Here is a 19,734-nt window from a genome sequence, read left to right as displayed (position 1 = left end):
AACAAGTTTAAAAGAGGGAAGCCAGCATTATAATATTATTATTATTGCCAAGTGTGTTGCTGATTTAGGCGATTTTCCTTCAACTGGCGAATTTGGTGGAGTGTCAACTTGCCACCTTTGAGGCTGAAAGTGTGCTTCATTGTTTATTTCTTCTTTCCCAGCCATAGGTGCTTTATTTTGGAGACTATTGGAGCGAGTTAAGTTGCAGATTTTTCAGATTTGGCAATTTTTCTAAGGTGGCGTCATTCCTCCTAGCTCAGCGACTTTGGTTCGGGGATCATTTTCCTCCATTTTTGGGTGCATTTTCTTTACCACTGTTGGCGCCATTGCTGGAAGTTCGCCATTGTTGTCTTCAGACCTGATATTTCCACCTTTGCTGAAGATTTTCTACCTGCATTCTTGGCCTGAGTTATCGGGTTCGGCCCCCTAGACCCCTGGTACTGGTCCGATACGGTCCTGGTTCGAGGTTCGGGTCCTGGTTCGCCTATGGTTCGGACAGGGTTCGTGGTTTACAGGCTTGGTTCGAACCAAGGCGAACCCAAGAGGACCCAAGTCGAACCCAGGGGTCTACTAGCCCAAAAATGGATTTTTTTTTTGCAAAATTTTTTTTTTGAATTCCACCACATAAAAAATTAAAATGACTCTATGTCTCAAGCCACACACCTATGCATCGTACGACCAAGAGAGAAGCACAAGTCTATACGAAAGAACAAGTTAGAAAACACAATTCCCGTACGGGAGAATGCACCTTGATCAGAATTTTGACTTCTTTGGCCTTGTTCCTGACGTCTTAAAAAAGCAGAAAATTGATGCACGCCATAGAGTTTCGTGTGGGTTTGAAGGTTGTAATTTGGTGTTGGCGGCAGGGGCGCTATCGAGGGCGGGGGTGCTGCCCCGGGACCCTGCGAGGGGCGCTGCCCCTTGACCCCACTGGGGGCGCTGCCCCCAGACCCCTGCAAGAGGCGCAGCCCCTTGACCCCATTGGGGCGTTGCCTCAAACCCCCATTAGAGAATCCATTTGATGATCAAACTTTAAATTGTTGAAAGTTGAAACAATGATACTTCAATATTTTATCATTTTGATATTAAACTTGATGTATATGATGTTGTTATGGTATGATCATGATGCTATGATTACAAGTTTATGTTGATTTTGTTGTTTATATGATGCTATGTGACATGCTAATCTTAATTCATGCTTATAGGCTGCATATATACATAATTTACATGTTTTTGTACTAACGAACCCAAACGAACCCAAACCCCTTTTCAAAATTTTGCCATACCGGCGTACCGGGTTATTCGAACCCGAACCGGTGCCCGATCCCAAACCGGTAACTTAGTTCTTGGCTGGGCACGTCATTTTCAGACACATATTTCATTGACAGCTCATTTGTGCCTTAGGCGATTTTGTCTAGGGGCTATTTGGAGAGGTTACAGGCGTATTTTCAGAGCTTTTAAGTGCTGTTGCAGGTCTGAAACTCCATTGTCAAGGAGCTGTCCTCAGAAAAAATTCATTTCCAGCCACTTTCTTATTTAGGCGATTTCACTTGGAGTGCATTTTTGCACCATTTCTTGGCAATTTTCTGAGTTTACTATCATTCCTAGAGGTATTGTTAAGTCTGAAAACTTCATTGTCAGACTTGTCTTCAAACTGAAAATTCACTTCCAGCCCTACATACGCGCTTAGATTTGTTCATTTTTGCCTTGGGAAACTTATTTTCATCAATAATTTTGCATAACACGCGATTGCAACATGATTTTAATGACTGATCTATAGAGTTGCAGGTTGTGTTCAAACTTGCTGCCAACCATTGTTGACTTGGGAAGGTGTCCTCAGACAACTTTTGTATGAAAACACTACTTTTCACACCAATCCTAGTTCATTTCCCAATCCAATATACTCCTTTGCACTCTAATTTGGATAAAATTTCTAAGTATAAGGAGGTGTCTTCAGACTTTACTAAGTCTGAAAATTGATGATTTTAATGAAGTTCATGAGGGCTTCATACCCTAATCTTGTCATATTTATGATCTATTTTCAGAATTCATTTTAAATATGGATAATAATCCTGATTTCCATCTATAAACTTGTCTAAATCATTAAGAAATCAGAACTTATTCAATTCTGAAAATAGTTATCAAGATAAATTTTCCGAAGTGTCTAACTTCCAACTTCATACAATGGAACAACAGAAGATAGTTGAGATGGGATTTTATCCAGAATCCAAGATGTCATCCAGATGGAAGGAGATTACAGACACAAACATGCATTTCCTAAACATGGACCATATGCGGCAGCGGATGTTCAGAATTGGAAGCCAGTCCTTCCCCAACTTATGCAAACATTACGAAGAGTGGTATTTATCAGGCCGCTGGATTTTCGCAGTCCATACGATGTAGCGAGCTAAGCCTGGAGTGTGCACGATGTTATGATCCTCGCTCCCGAATGTTCAAGACTCCTAAGTGTGCCATCATTGCCTACCTTGCTGAGGATGCGATTGCTGAGGTGTTTGGAATTCCACGTGGAGCGGACATGAAAGATAGAACCAAGGATGAATATGAAGAAAGATGTAAGAAGAAGATGGATGCATGCAAGACCGTAGTGAACAAGGAATGGATAATCAAACCTAGGTCTCATCATTCCAAGGCTCCCAAGACACTCATGTGCACAGATTTCAAAGATGAATATAGTGAATTAGTATTCCTTCTTAACCGAGTGATGGGGATGTCGCAGGGTGCAATATATGATGGATGGATGTTCTATTTCATCCAGGATTGTCTGAAAGGAACACTTATTAATTGGTCAAAAATAATAAGTGACAATCAGGATTTTCAGCTGAGGAATGTGGAGAGATCCAAGTCATTTGTCATGACTTCCTATTTGGTGTACCTGTTTGCAAGATTTGTTACCTAGATAGGATTGATATGCAGAGGTGAAGTCGAGAATGAACAAGGACAGTTCAGGAGTTATGAATGTTATCCACAGCTGAACTTGTATCAAATTTAAGATTATAAGAGAGTGAATGATGCATTCACTATGTACATAACACGAATGTTGCAAGACGGAATCCACAGGAGGTTGTCCAAGGAGGCTACAGAGCTGATAGAGAAATATGGATAGTGGTACATACAGTTTCCCACTTTCACATACCTAAGGATTCATGGATTCAATCCGAACCTTACAAGCTTCCTAGATATCCTACAGATAGAATGATATTACTGGAGGTGGTGAGACAACTTCTTGAGTTTAAGTCTATCCAGAAGGACAAACATAGAACAGGCATGTCATTTCCTATTTCCGTAGGGAAGACATTGGAGGTTTGCCAATCTGCCGTTGTAGCTAGCACAACAGCTGAAGAACTTGCATTCTATCGATTTGCAATATACAAAAGAAGAGAAAGGTTTGATCCGAATAAGAAAGTTGGAAGGATCAGGGGAGATAAGTTCATCCACAAGGTAGACATAGAAGATTATTGGGCCAACCTGATGGACGAGCAAGCAATGAAAAGAAGAATGTGGTCCAGAATGTCTGTGGATTTCATGAGGAAGTGTGGACTTTTCCTCGCTCCTGATCAGATATTAGATGACAAGGATCATATGCATCCACTAAATGAGAATGAAATGAAGAAGGCGATCCTATTGCCTAATTGGTCAAAACAAGAAGTGACAGATTTGAATGTATTGATGAGAGAAATCTTGAGTTTCTCCCGAGGTTGGGTGGACAATCAGATGAACATGTTAGTTGACATGGGTGTTACCTTCACTTATGAAAAGATGAAACAGGAGTTCTCTTCCGAGGATGATCAAAGGACTATCTGTGACATAAGGATTCATGTGGAGAGGAGAGTCAAGCTCCCAAACAAAGGAAGAACACACCAAGAGAAGTCAAGGCTAGAGGGAAGAAGATTGAAGAGGTTAAGAAGAAAAAGCAAAAGGTCATCATTCCTTCACCTTCCCTTAGCATCTCATCAATCAAGGAAATTGAAGTGCCAGAATAGAACAAAGAGTTTGAGCAATGTTCCAACACAGTGATATTACCAGAGAATGTTCAAGATTTACATGCCACAGCTACATCTGCTCCACCTAATGAAGATGATGATCAGTCGGGATCTCCTACTGTCCTCTTGGAGGTTAGATTGGGAAAGAATGTATACGATTTGACCAGAGATGATCCCGATGATGATGATGATGTTATCTCGGCGTTGAGAGAGCTTGATCAAGAGATATGTCTCAATGATGGTATGGAGATGGCTGCAATTCCTGATTGGCTAATGAAGAGTATGGAGAAAACTAAGAAGATGGTAGAGGCACAGCCAATTGACGACATTGATGACAACTTAGCTAGGAGCAACAAGGAAAAAGAACCTAAGAAAGCTAAGATTTTGTCACATATAGCTAGAGATGAGACAGGAATGTGGATTGCGCAGATGGTTGTTCCTATTGGAGATATGACGACGGATATTGCTAAACTCATGGATTTCCATATTACTTTAGTTGCCCTTGGTCGTACTACAAAAGAACAGGAATTCCAGGAGGTTGGTGATACTCTCAAGGCAATCAGTGCGAGATTGGACCGGGAGATTGAAAAAAGAGAGAAGTACGAAGAAGAGAATATCATACTTAGAGAGTATATTGCAGGGATAAGGCGTGAGAATCCCACCCTTATTTCCCCTATTGCAATTGATCGTGACTACATACACATTATGAGGCAGTGAGAGATACACTCTTGAAGGTGGAGAAATGGATTGAAGATACTTACTCATTTTGTCCAGGCTTCTGACAGGACAACTGCACTCATGTTCAGGATACAGTATTTGGAAGGAGTTTGGGAGGAATTCCGACCTATTCAAGAGAAGACTATTCCACGCCTTAGAGCTTTGAAGAAAGTTCCTACATCCACATTGATCAGGGAGAATATTGTGCATAATGGAGATAGATACGATTTCCATGGCTGGTATTGTTCATTGGCCATTAAGATGATGCAAGTATTGTCATTGATGTCAAATTAATTGAAAGCAGGAAGCATCTAAAATGACATCACAGAAAGAATGAAAGTATCTAAAATATATCCTAGAGTCGGGTGTTGGTTTGGAAGTTTCCTGGCAAATCAGCACGATGAAGCAGAAGATTACAGTGAGCATGGTTCGTATCTATATCATTATCTGAAGGCAAAAATAGAAATCAAATGAAAACTATTAATGGAAAGACTTTATAAATAATCCGATATATTTATTACCCGATATATAATATGGAAAGACTTTATAATTAATGGCAAATATATTAATATAGCGGCAAGTTTATTAAAGCGAAAAAATGTTTTGATGGCGGATGTATTAACCAAGTATTTTTTACAGCACCTCATGAGCATTAATATATTGAACAATATTATCGGCAGCACACTTTAAATTAATTAAAGCAGAGATAGATATGGAGTGGTGTTGACGTGTATTTTGTACACAATCAAACACAAAATAAAATACCCAAGGGTACCTTATCCTCTCTTAAATAAAGCCTCTGATTGCTGAAGATATCGCGGAAAAGGATCAATCAGGATGACTCCAAGGTTCTTGTATGTAGGGTCTCTACGTGTGGATAAGATCTTTGTGGTATGATGTGATTTGCTGGAATCACAAGGGGACTTACATTTGATGATTGAACTTCTGATCTGCTTTGAATATTGCTGGAACACAGGATTTTCACTAGCTTAGATTTGAAAAAAAAAGGAAAAAAGACGAGGGCGAGGAAAGGATCTAATCCTAACACTAAGAATGTAGGAGCAATGATTGATCTTTGATGAAACTCTAACTAGGTCTTGTTTTGACATCGCAGGACCATCTCCACAAGGCTAGTGCGATCTTCGAAGGAAAGCTTTATGATGTTCAAATCATCACTGCAGGCATAGACACCATCAAGTTGATGCATATCAATGAAGAAGCGACAAATTGAAATTGAGCTTAAGCTTAACGATTCCAGTTGACTACACAAGGCAAGTCTGCAATCAACAAACTGCTAGTAGTATGGATATACGAATTTCACCATCAATCAAGCATATTTCTTCCACTCATCTAATAACATGAAATCAAATATGAGAAGTATAAAGACCATGCAAATTGTCGAATCGACCCATAAATTTCACCATTTCTTCAATGATGTTACAAGTCTTTTACAACATCTTGGCAACAATCTTTGCCTTCTCTCTCTACTCTACTCTAATTGCTATTCTAATCACCTTCTAACTACTCTCTATTCACTAACTCTAACTCTCTCTAATAGCCTTCACAAATGAAATGCCAGGGCTTATATAGTGCCCTCAATACAATTCGATGGCTTAGATCAATTCGAGATCAATGGCCAAGATTTTACAATGAAAACCCTAATTAGGGTTTGTTACAACCATTACATAACATTTAATGCTTGACCAATGAAATAATTGTATTGCTTGGACACATGTCCTCTCTAGAAAAATCGACCAATGGATAGCCGGGGTAGGTACATCGGAGTTTGTGCCACCTTCCATGAGTTAGGTACATTGAATCTGGAAATGCTGAGGTGGACCAAACTGATTGGAGAAGTGATGACTAGGATGCCACCTTGTCTGACACTTGTAACTTGGTAAATATTCAACTTGGTGTTGTCGAGAAGCTAGCTTTAATTAATTCTTCTGGAACTATCTGCTTCTTCAACGAACCCTTTGCTTTGACTACTTGTGTCCTTGATTTGCAGGATGATGATGTACCTCGCCTTGTAATACTGGATTGGAGAAGGTCGCCCTTGTCCTTGCTTGATCGTCCCGGAGAAGACCGTCCTTGATCCGGCTTGATTTTCCTTGATGAGATCTCCATTTGATGCCTACACAACATTTCAAAATTAGTAACATGATTTTGCAATGAATAACTAGATTAGAGATTAAATTTAGGAAACTTCATGATAAGTCCTTGAGTTATCATTTCCTAAAAAACGATTGAGCTATCACAATTCAAAATTTCAAAATTCAAACTTTAAGGCTATGACGATCAAAATTCAAAATTAAAACAAGGGATCTTGCCATACCTTACTTGAGAGCTAACTCAAAAAATGCAAAATGAAGAAAATCGCCTAGGCAAAAATTAATGTTTGAAACTTTCAACGTGATCTCCTTCAAACGAGCGATCCTCTTTAGTAATTCGCCACCTTTGGGGGGGGGTCTTCAATGTAGTCTTTGGCAAGTTCGTCCCACTTTAACTTCAAGTTCGCACTCCCTTTGCTAAATTCGCACTTCTCCTTTATGAAATTCACTCCTTGTAAATACAAATCGCACCTCTCTTTGTCTTCTCCAAATCGCATATGAATGAAGGTGAAATGATGATTTGAAAATGAAATTATCACCTTCCCTTTATAGGCGCTTACCCCATGCATTACCTTAGGCCGACTTTTGCAAAATAAGGTAATTAAAAGCAATTTTAAAATAAAACCAAAGGCCAACTTTGTAAGAATAAAACAAGTAAATCCAAGCGCTCCAAGTTTTCATTTAAAATAATAATTAATTAATTAAATGCCATCGTTTTTAATTAATTCGTTTTTTTTTAAATAGGCAAAATTAATCAATTAAATGCTCATGCGTTAATTTTTAAATGCTATCAATTGAATATTCCAATTTATCGATTTTTCTAGCATTTAATAAAATTCAAAAAAATGTTTTAACGCCAAAACTTGGAGATGTTGGAAAGATACAAACCATTATCGCCCTGGTCCCTGACTGAGGGACAGGAGCGAACTTCCATTTTAGCCTTTGATTTTCGCCTTTGACGTTCACAATCTCCATCTTTACGTTGAAACTGGCATTTTCGCTAAGAACCTCGAGCTTGATTGATTTGATTTTGTGGATGAGTGCCTCCTGAGGTTGATATCGCCCTGGTCCCTTGGTGAGGGACAAGAGCGATCTTGGTGTTTTCTCCTTGATCTTGCTTCTTCAATCACCAATCTTCATTATATGGCAAGCAATGACGTTATCCCTTCGCTTCATGCATATTCTACTTGTCGTTAACAAGGCATATTCGATGTTTAAATGGTTTTCGCCCTGGTCCCTTGGTGAGGGACAGGAGCGAATTTTATGCTCTAGCCAACATTTGCTATCTTTCAACCTTTGCTTCTTGTTCGTTGCCTTCCAAATGATATCTTCGACCTTGTGCAACCTTGTATGTCCTTGACTTGGCGTGATTTTTGAATGAACTGGCTAATAAAATGAATATCGCCCTGGTCCCTTACTGAGGGACAGGAGCGAATTTGGACTTGTAGGCTCCATCACACTTTGTTAACTTCAAAAATTATCTTCAATAGACTCGTTGTGTCCCCTTTCATTCATCCTTGGCCGGGAGTTTGTTCAAACTTGGCGAGAAATTGACCTAAGGCAAAAATCGCTCTGGTCCCTGGGAGAGGGACAGGAGCGCCTAGGACAATATGGGCCTCACTTGGCGTTTTTGCAATCTTCAAATTATCTTCAACGGACTCGTTACGCCTCCTTTGCTTGCCTCAAACTTAACACTTACTCGATCTTCGCCCAAAACTTGTCTTATAAGGAAAATCGCTCTGGTCCCTGAGAGAGGGACGGGAGCTATCACTTAAATTCGCCCTGGTCCCTGGCAGAGGGACAGGAGCGATTTTGCTTCTAGGGTCAATTTTCCTCATGATTGCACTTTCAAGTTATATTCAACTGATAAAATGTATCTCCTTTGATCTTCTCAATTCGCGAAATCGTTCAAATCTTTCAAGGACAAGGCAATTTTGAATTTCAAGCTCCGGTCCTTCAGTGAGGGACAGGAGCGATTTTTGTCTTCCAGGCCCAAATGCTTCACTTTTCACCATGAAATGTCTTTGCTAGGGAAGATATCATCCTGCTTCATGCTATGAATAAAAGTTAATGTCCAAACAAGGTCTAAAAATGTGTATATGAATAAAATCGCTCTGGTCCCTTGGTGAGGGATAGGAGCGAATTTACCTTTCTAGACAAATACTTCATCATTTCATTGCTTTTGATCAAGTCTGGATGCTCCATCACGTTCATTTTGTCCTCCATCATGCCTTTGATGTCTCAATTTGTCCAAACGAGGTCAGGAATGACTCAACTAAGCTTTTTCGCTCTGGACCCTTGGTGAGGGACAGGAGCGCTTCGCCTTGGTCCTCCTGGGAGGGACAGGAGCGAAATTCGCTCTGGATCCTTAGTGAAGGACAGGAGCGAAATTTGACTTTTCGAACTCTCTATCAGGATAACTTTTATGGGATATAACATTTAAGTATAAGTGACATTTCCTTCTATGTTTCTTCTTTCTTATACTTTAAGTTATATTCCATATATACTTTCAGGATGTTTGAGAGTGGTTTCAGACCTCCAGGAGTTATATTGCAAAATCTAGTTTTTGAGGTCTTTCAGTTTCCAGACTTAGTCAAATTCAGGATCAGGACTTTCAGACTTAGCCAAATTTCAGGATCAAGACTTTCAGACTTAGCCAAATTTTCAGACAGCACTCAAAATGCAAAGGCTAACTAACAAAACCCTAAAAAACCTAAAGAACAAACCCTAAAAAGCAAAAAAGCAAGGGTCCCCATTTGCAATGGGGCGATGTGTGAAATGGTCACAACAAGTGGCAAAATTAAAAGTGAAAAATAAATCTTGACAGCAAAAATTATTAAACTTTGTGTTTTGCGGAACGAACTTAATACCGGCTAGGAGAAAATAATATCGTAAATAAATTACATACCTTATTTTTACAATACATATTATCGGGCTTCATTAAGTTCGGTGGTTTGTTTATTATGAAAAGTATTGTCTAAGGTATAGTGGCATAAGAGTTTATTAATATAAACAAAAGTGTTTGGCAAACAAATACTCCCGTAAAAAGTTTATTAATAGAATTTAACAAAAAGAAGTTATTGAAATATTGAAGGATATGACTTTTCAAACTAAAAGTCATGTTGGTTTGCAACCGGTGGAACTAGCACATATATATATGAATTTTTAAAAATGCTTTGAGAAGGATGTTGATATGCTGGATATATATACTTTGTATAAAACTGTGGATTTTTGAAAGTATACCTCACGTAGGTGAAGTAAGAGGTGTGCAAAGAGAAACTTGAACAATCAGTCCTAAAAGAGCATAAGTTTAGAATATAATAGCAGATACATAAACTTAGCACTTGCAGATTTGAAATGAAGAGTAAGGCAGATTTATGATCAACTTACAGCAGATTTAAGAAAGAAATTGTGACATATTTGTATGAAGATGTGTATGCAGATTTAAAGAGTGTTACCATTGTCCATCATCCATTGTTACAGCAACATGTTCAAGATGGAAAATTAGATTTGTGAAGTGTGAGTTGGTGCTCACAATTTCAGCAGAGAGAGTTGGTGCTTCCAATGGATTGGTGCTCACAAAACAGAGTTCGGGGGTTGGTGCTTCCAGTGGGTTGGTGCTCACAAAACAATGTTCGGGGGTTGGTACTTCCAGTGGGTTGGTGCTCACAAAACAGAGTTAGGGAGTTGGTGCTTCCAATGAGTTGGTGCTCACAAAATTGTAAAAGAACATAAATATATAGCATTCATTTTCAGTGGTTTTCTCCCGCATTGGGTTTCCACTTAAATCTTTGTGTTATTGTGTTCATATGCAAAATTATTTTTAGTGATTGATTCTATCATATAAAATATTGAATTGAAAAGTTTCATTATACTGATTCACCCCCCCTCTCCATATAACTGTGTGCTCTTCAAAATAAATCAACTTATGAGAGTGCACAAAAGAATTATGCAGAGATGGAAGGATCAATTCATGATATTCAGTCGAAGATCCTGTTGGTGTACGTTTTATCATATACCAAACACTTAGAATTACCGCAAGGATACTCTATCCTCTCCTTAACAAAATCACTACTTGTGCCAAGATTGCGAGAAGACGACAAGGCAACTCCAAGGTCTATATGTGTGAACAAGCGACTTTAGTGGGATAGCTACTTGGGTAGTGTGTGCTGAGAATCTCAAGGGACACTTACGTGCGAACTCAAATCATTCCCAAGTTATGCCTAGGCAGATTTAACAATTTATGCTCAATATTTTTGGATTTTATGGTTTAGGACTAATAAAAGATGAGGGTTTAGGGATTCTATGCTACTTCTAAACTATTCCTATGAATTCAAGAGACGGTAATGACTGGGTGAAACCGGTAACGACGCTCTGTTTCGCCACACTTGGACAACTACGCAAAGCAGGTGCAATCTTCTAAGGTTATGCTTAAGATTTTCACACTTAGGAAGGATACCAACAATTGAACAATATCATTCCAAGTAGAAGTTAAACATCCATATTAAAAACAGCTCAGACTAACTTTGCACATTGAAAGGAAATCATCCATCCAACAAAAGTATGAGCAAGATTTCACCAATCAATACTATCAGATCTATCATTCATCTAACAACTTGAAAACAAATTACTTAAGCAAATCTAATCGAATTGTTGAAGGGAGTATGTAACCATGCAACCATTTAGCAATAAAAAGATTTCAAAACAATACTGATAATGAATATTTTATTACTTAAATAGCTCTATGCAACAATTTCATAAAACTCTCCACAACAATGAAATGAGAGAATGAGAGGGGTTTCTATAGAGTTTTGAAAGAAACATAAATCGTCGAGATCGATTTAAGATAAACAGTCAAGATCTAAACAACACAACCATAATTAGGGTTTCCCAAAATAAAATCTATGATTAACTGCACATAAGACAAGTGGCACGAAATGCTATCTTTTAGGATTGCACCCCCTTCTTCTGATATTCGATGAACCTGGACACAATCTGGTCAACCTCATCCATGGAGACATGTGGCAATAGGTTGACCTTGAATTCTAATCCTTCCCAATCATCGGCGCACAAAGAAAAGGTGATCTCCCAATCCAATTCCTATTTGTGGAAGGCATCTCTAATGGACATGAGATTTGACACCTTAGCCAAACTATCCTTCAAGACCGATCCTGTGGTAGCAAAGAAGATGTTCTAAACTCTGACCTCCAAATTCCCCAACTGTATATCATTCTCTCGAAGGGTATCCTACCCAATCATTTCTATCACTACAAGGAAGATCTTGTCTTGAATCACCTTTATCTATCCTTCTATTCTATCAGCATCATCTTTCACCTTTTCTAAGACCTCATTCTGTGCAACCAGTGTCTAGTGCCAACTGCTGAAATCATAAGCAGCCCCTGCTTCAATTATCTTCTGATTAACCAACTCTTGAGATGAGATTCCTTTCAGCTCTCTAATGGATGGAATGATTCTATCTTGGACATCCTGGAAGTTAGCCCATATTTTTGCCATATTCTCAATCCTGGAAAGCAAAGAAGAGGTTTTATCATATGTTGATGCGATCCCTTCTACGAACTTGGCTGCTGCTTCTTTTATACTTTCTATCCAGTCTCTAGTTTCTATGGCCATTACTGCATCTTCCTCAGAATCTTTGACCACCCGCTGTGAATCCAAAAGTAGGAGAGCTTCTGGATTGGCTTGATTAAGTGGCTTAGTAGTTAACTGCCGAATATACTCTTTCAAGCGCTCTACTTCTCTCTTATGCTCATTCTTCTTTTCTGTCTCCTCATCTAGTTTTGCCTACATAGATGCAACTGAATTGTCTAAGTCTGCCTTTACTTGGGATTTTGTGCTTGGCCCTAAGTCAAAAGTGGTGATTTCAAACTCATGAGGAGCAATGTCTCCTTTTGCTTTGTTCACCTTAGGTAAAACTTTATATGCACTATGTGGTTGCCTGTCTCATCTCTCTTGATGGTAGAAAATCTCTTGGTTGGTTTCTTCACAGCAGTTTGTTCTAACCTGGCCAAGAAATCTGCCATGTCATCTTCTTCTTGTTCTATTACTGGTGTATTCATCTTCAATCTCTCGTTCAGCCATTCAGGAACAGTGGGCTGCTCAATGCCTTCTACCTCTTGGTCATCCTTTGTTTCTATGTCACGTGCAATCCCCTAGAGAGCAGAAATCATCCCTTCTTGGAACTCTTCCTCTTCAAAATCTGTGTCATGCTCTGATTCAAGGATTTTTGTGTCAGTGGGTGATGGTGGTTGTTCATCTTTCTGATGGACTAATTCTGCATTTTCCTCATTAACTGAAGAAGGAATTTCTATTTCAACCAATGATTCATCAATATTTAATATGTATTTCTCATTCCTTGATGTGGCGGAATGAGATGGTTCTATCCTCTACCTTTTCTGAACAGGTTCTTCATTCTCAATTGCCTTCCCCTTCCTTTGGCATTCTCCCTTAGTCTGGCATTTTGTGTTGCTTCTTCATTTGAAGAATATCCTTCTGCTACTCCCATCAGATTATAAGTCAAAGTTATATTCTTTTGCTTCAGCCTATGACATTGTTGAGCATGATCTGGCTCTGACCACCTGATAAGAGAAAGGGGTGCATGCTCATCAAAACCAGGTTGAGTATGCTCTCCATTATCTTCTAACTGATCTGGTATGAGAAAAGGTTGAGTTTCTTTGATGAAATTTACAGATAGCCTGGAATATAACATTTTCCTGACTTCATACTCATCGACAGCATTTGCCCAAAAACTTCTATATCTACTTTGTGTCTCAATCTTTCCTCCTTTACTGATTTGATGTTATTGTGAGGATCATAATTGGTTTTGGATTGGTAGAAGGTGAAAGGGTACCACTGCATTTCAAGCCTGGCACTTTCAGTTGTCTGCACAGTTGAACAAGATTCCTCCATATTTCCAACGAAGAATGGGAAAGATATGGCTGCCTTTTGCCTTACTCTTTTGAAACTTTGATATGTTTCCAACTGTCTGAGAACTTCCAACGGGACCATCCTATTGGTTGGGTAGATTGACAATCGGTAAGGACAGCCAATGAAACCTTGGATTCTGATATATGTGAACTTTGGAAACTAGATAAACCAGGATCCGTACCTATTGATTAGACTTTTCGATTCATGAGAAAGTCTTTTATGAGTACCTCCTTGCAGTGTTCTTGTTATGTACATCAGGAATGCACCATGGGCTCGAAAACTTTTCTCCTTGACTTGCAGCTGAGGATAACAATCATATGAACGGAATTCATTTTCACCGCCTCCTACTATGCCTTTGCAAATCAGTCTTGAATATCTGTAAGTTGCAGCCAGCAGATAAATTATGTAAGAACTCATGTGGAATGTCTTTGTCCTTTCCAAGTTCATCAACTGTTCATGAAGGCTATCACTGATTATGCAAGACCAGTTGAATAACTTGGTTCCTGAGGTGATTTCATCCATGAAAAAATACATCCATGTTTCGAATAGCTGACCCTTAGAGCTACCCATTATTCTATTCAACAATAGGATGATATCACCATATTCTTCCTTGAAGAATGGACGCAACCAATATTTTGGCACTTTTCCTTGAGGTCTTTTCTTCTCAAGCCAAGACTTGTTCACATTCGCAACACAAAGTTCAGACTGACTATCATAGACTCCTAGATGGACAGTTCTGAAAGATTTGGTATACCAAAGGTCCTTGAGGTTTTACTATGCTTTGGTATACCAAATGTCTCCTAGATGGACAGTTCTGAAAGATTTGCCAAGACTCTCCCATCTGGTGCAATGATTTCTCTAGATTGTGCTTTAGAGTGTGTGTAGGGGAAAAAGTGAGACTAAGTATGGAAACCCTAATCCCACTCTCATACACACTCATGGAATACGAAAGAGCCTAGGGAGGTAACGCACTTCAGCTACTTCTTGTGAGGAAGAGAGAGTCGAGGATTACCCCTTAGGGTTTCTATTCCCTTGCTGCAAATGAGAGAGAGGAATGATTCAAAATGCAATTTAACCTAAAGTGCAAGTAAGCAAGCAAACCCTAATCTGCATATGCAGAACAAAAAACAACTGATATACTGCTGAAAAGTACAGATTAGGAAGCAAAATCAGAGGTGTACCTGTGTCTGAAATCTGAGCCAAAATGTCTAGGACCAGGGTGCCATGCCACTGTCCTGATTCTGCAAGTCTGAAGCTATAACTGACAGGGTGGGATCTGTGCACTGCAAACTGTTGTACTGTCAAATCCTGCTGAAAACAGACAGGACCAGGGCGCCACGCCCATCCTAGGGATTTTTTCTGAGATCTGAACCATAGGACAACCTCTGTGTGCTCTATCAGTCCTGAAACTTCCAATGACGTTCGGATCCGAGCCTGTACCTGTAGCTGAAAAAGAGGGTTTCAGGTGGCTATATAGAGTTTTGCCTTAGTCAAACCCCTGTTTTGGTGATTTCCACCTCAACAAATAGTCGATAATGCACTGAAAATGTGTGTGCAAGATCCTAAAATGAAAGCAAACAATCTAGAGCAACCCTAAAGAGTAAACCCTAATTGCTTATAATTGACAAAGTAAATGCTCTAAATCCATGATGCAAAGTGATCTAAAGCATAAATATGAATAAAAAATGAAGCTCATACAAAGACATGAAAACAACATGAAACCATACTGTTGTGACGTATTCACACATCGCCCCATTGCAAATGGGGACCCCTACCTTTTGCTTTCTAGGGTTAGTTTTCTTGGTCTTCTAGGTTCTTGTCTATTGACCTTTTGCATTTGGAGGGTCGCCAGGGGGCTCATTAGGATAGCAGGCTCTGCTTGAGTCAGGTGGATCTACTCAAGAGGTCAGGTCAATTGAGTGATTAGGGGTAATTTAGATCATTCCTAGGGTGTTTTTTGTGTACTATCTGGTCGCACTTCAAGTTGCTAAATCAAACCTTGGTTGAATGCATAATGTCCTCCTAGGTCCCATCCCTTACATCAAGGACAGAGCGAATTCTCCTTAAGGAGTATAGAATGTCATCCTGATCCTCAAATGTCCTGAAATTTGGTCAAGTCTGGAATGTCATCTTGATCCTGAAATTTGACTAAGTCTAGAAAATTGAAGAATCCTCCAAAAACTAGATTTTGCATTATAACTCCTGAAGGTCCGAAACTACTCTCAAACATCCTGACAATATATATGGAATATAACTTAAAGTATAAGAATATACTTAAATGTTATATTCCATATCTGAATCCTGACGGAGAGGCTAAAATGTCAAATTTCGCTCTTGACCCTTCCAAAGGGTCCAAAGCGAAATTTCACAAAGGACCTAAGATTTCACCTAAGTCAATGAGTGGTTGAGCGAATTTGCAAAGTTATGAAAGGAAATGCATCAAAGGGTTAAGTCTAAGGCAAAGTCAAGTCGAATCCAAGATGAATTGAGTCTAGAATAGGAATTTCGCTCCTGACCCTTCCAAAGGGTCTGGAGCGAATTCCTCTATAGGACACTCTACATTGATCAAAACTATAAACTAATACATGTCCCAGGTATTATTGAAGGCAATTCACTTGTTTAAATGAAGAAATGTGGGAAATGGAGTCAGAAATCAACCCAAAATGCAAATTTCGCTCTAGACCCTTCCAAAGGGTCAGAGCGAAATTCATATAAGACCCTATTTCTTCACAAAATCTTGAACTAGATGCCAACTTGAGGAGCAAATTCACTTGATCATGATGGAAGGAGGCCTAAGAAGTTATATTCAAGCCATGGAAGGAAGGAAAAAGGTGAGAAATGAGCCCAAGTAAGAATTTTGCTCCTGACCCTTCCAAAGGGTCCATAGCGAAATTCACATAACCTTCATTTTCTTCCTTGTAATGGCCAAGTTTTGGACTTCTAAGGCATGGTTGGAGTGACCTTGAGGTGTTCTAGCCTTTGAAAGAAGGTTTGTGGCGATGAAATGGTGAAAATCAACCTAGAATGGAAATTTCTCTCCCAACCCTTCCAAAGGGTCCAGAGCGAAATTCTCCATAAACCTCATTTTCTTCCTTGTTTAGACCAACATTTTAGTTCCTTGGGCATATTTGGAAGTGTACTAACATGTCCTTGCCTTTTGAGGTGGATTGGAGTTGAAAAAATGAAGAAATGAGCTCAAGACATGAATTTCGCTCCTGACCCTTCCAAAGGGTCTAGAGCGAAATTCCCAAAATCTATTCTTTCTTCCAATTTTGTGTCAAGACAAACCTTGATCAAGGTTAAATGAGCTTGGAGATACCCCAGGCATGCCTTTGAATGGCTTGTGGCCACCAATGATGAAGATTTTGAGCTAGAACATGGATTTCACTCCTAACCCTTCCAAAGGGTCCAGAGCGAAATCCTAAATAGGTCCTGTCCCTAGCCATGGTTTTGAGCGAATTTCCCCTTTCAGGCCTTCCTAAGGATAGAACAAGTGTTGTCTTCATGAGAGAAGAATCTAAAGGTGAAAAGCATGAAAAAGTAAGGTAAGAAGAAAGTAGAATTCAGACTAAAGGAAGAAAATCGCTCCTGACCCTTCCAGAGGGTCCAAAGCGAATTTCTTCACCAGACACTATTCCTTGCTCCAGACTGCAAGCTAGTGCATTCCCAATCAAGTTTGAAGCCCAAAGGACTTGTTCTTAATGACCTAAGGGAAAAAGAGTGAAGCTAAGTGAAGGAAAACAAGAAAGACATGAGTTTCGCTCCTGACCCTTCCAAAGGGTCCAGAGCGAAATTCCCAAAATCACCTAATTTGCTCATGATGAAGGCCAAGAGATGGATTCCTAGGCCTTGGTGGAGAGAAGACTAGTGTATGCTTGTCTTGGGAGGAAATTTAGAGTAAGGAAATGATGAAATTTAGACCAAATCATGAATTTCGCTCCTGACCCTTCCAAAGGGTCCAGAGCAAAATCCTTTGAAACTTCTATTTTTCACCTTCCTTGAGCTAGGCAAAGGGCTAGTTGTGAGATTATGATGGGAAGATGTTTGAAGGCTAGGCCTAAGATTATGAAATGATGAAATGAGGTCTAAATTGAGCAAAATAGCAAATTTCGCTCCTGACCCTTCCAAAGGGTCAAGAGCGAAATTCTTATAGGGCCTGTCCTTGGGGAGGATCCTAAAGCAAATTCCATTTTGGTCCCTTTTTGTTAATGATTCAAGGTAGAAATACTATGTTAAGATAAATATATTATGTGTCCTTAATCACCTTTTGGTTTGTTTTGCAGATGGAAGAAAATCAGGCCAGGACAAGGACGACCTATTATAAGCCCATCATCATCAAGGACGTTCCAAAGGCATGGAGGAGGACTCAAGATGCTTCTAAAGCGTTGGAAGGCTTCAAGTGTTCGAAGAGTTCCAGGCTATCTTCAGAAGACTCCATTCTACCACATAAAGACCACAGGATGACAGAGAAAAATGACCTTACCAACACTTCAAGGCGAGGTATGCTACCGGAGAAAGAAAAAACTTGACAGTAAGGAAGCCTCATCAAGCACATAGAGAATCAAGGAGTGCATCATTCATCGCATCAAGGACGAAGGAGGATCAACCAAGGTCAGTTCAAGGGTACAGTGAAGAAGCAGATAGTTTCAAAAGAGTTAATCAAAGATAAGCCAGTACCAGACAAGGTGGCATCCCAGTCACCGTTCCTCCAATCAGACAGGTCCACCTCAGCATGTCCGGATTCAGTGTACCTAACTCAACAGTGATGGCACAAACTTCGGTGTACCTACCTGTTGACGTGTATTTTGTACACAATCATACACAGAATAAAATACCTAAAGGCATCTTATCCTCTCTTGAGAAAATAGTCTCTAACTGCTGAAGATTCGCGTAAAGTTAGGTAGACTCCAAGGTTCTTTTAGTGGGGTCTCCACGTATGGACAAGCTCCAGTGGTATGATGTGATTTGCTGGAATCACAAGGGGACTTACATTGAACTTCCGATCTGCTTTGCTGGACACAGGCTCTTACTAACTTGGATTTGAAAAATAGAAAAAGGATAAGGGCGAAGAGAGGATCTAATCCTAATACTAAGAATGTAGGAGCAATGACTGGATTTTTGATGAAACTCTAACTAGGTCTTGTTTTGACATCAATGGAACATCTACACAAGACTAGTGCGATCTTCTAAGGGGAGCTTTATGATGTTCAAATTATCACCGCAGGCATAGATACCATCCAAGTTGATGCATATCAATGAAGAGGCAACAAATTGAAATTGAGTTTAGGCTGAATGATTCCAGTTGACTACGCAAGGCAAGTCTGCAATCAACAAACTGCTAGTAGTATGGATGTACGAATTCCACCATCAATCAATCACATTTCCTCCATTCATCTAATCATCTACCATCTAAGATTGAAGACTCAACAAGAAACCATGCAAATTGCAAGAAAAACGACATATTTCACCATTACTTCAATGAAAATGGAGTTTGTTTACAATCAATGGCAACAATTTCTTGCCTTGTCCTCCTATTCTACTCTAATTGCTATTCTATCAACTATATTCTAACTCTTCCAACTATTTACAACTCTCTCTAATTCTATCTAAAATTAACCTTTACAAAATGAAATGCCTGGGCTTATATAGTGCCCACAATACAATTTGATGGCTTAGATCAATTCAAGATCAATGGCCAAGATTTTACAATGAAAACCCTAATTAGGGTTTGTTACAACCATTACATAACATTTAATGCTTGACCAATGATAAAATTGTATTGCTTGGACACATGTCCCTTTTAGAAAAATCGACCAATGGATAGCCGGGGTAGGTACATCGGAGTTTGTGCCACCTTCCATGAGTTAAGTACATTGAATCTGGACATGCTGAGATGGACTTTACTGATTGGAGAAATGATGACTAGGACGCCACCTCATCTAACACTTGTAACTTTGGTA

The 19,734-nt window shown here is 39.4% G+C and overlaps 1 protein-coding gene across 5 annotated transcripts in view; it reads right to left on the bottom strand.

Annotated features, from left to right (window-relative positions):
* The window catches only part of LOC131076435 (ABC transporter B family member 26, chloroplastic), a 132,486-nt gene that overhangs the window by 78,370 nt on the left and 34,382 nt on the right, over positions 1 to 19,734 (bottom strand). For 2 of the 5 annotated variants that reach the window (XM_059216977.1, XM_059216978.1), the window contains exon 10: positions 14,956 to 15,220. The exons of the other annotated variants lie outside the window; for them this stretch is intronic. In XM_059216977.1, the coding sequence (XP_059072960.1) occupies positions 14,956 to 15,220 (265 nt within the window). The remainder of the gene's footprint in view (positions 1 to 14,955; positions 15,221 to 19,734) is intronic. 5 annotated transcript variants of the gene reach the window in all.

This window comes from Cryptomeria japonica, chromosome 3 (genome assembly GCF_030272615.1).
Source record: "Cryptomeria japonica chromosome 3, Sugi_1.0, whole genome shotgun sequence".
NCBI lineage: Eukaryota > Viridiplantae > Streptophyta > Pinopsida > Cupressales > Cupressaceae > Cryptomeria > Cryptomeria japonica.
This window is presented reverse-complemented; position numbering and strand designations above follow the sequence as displayed.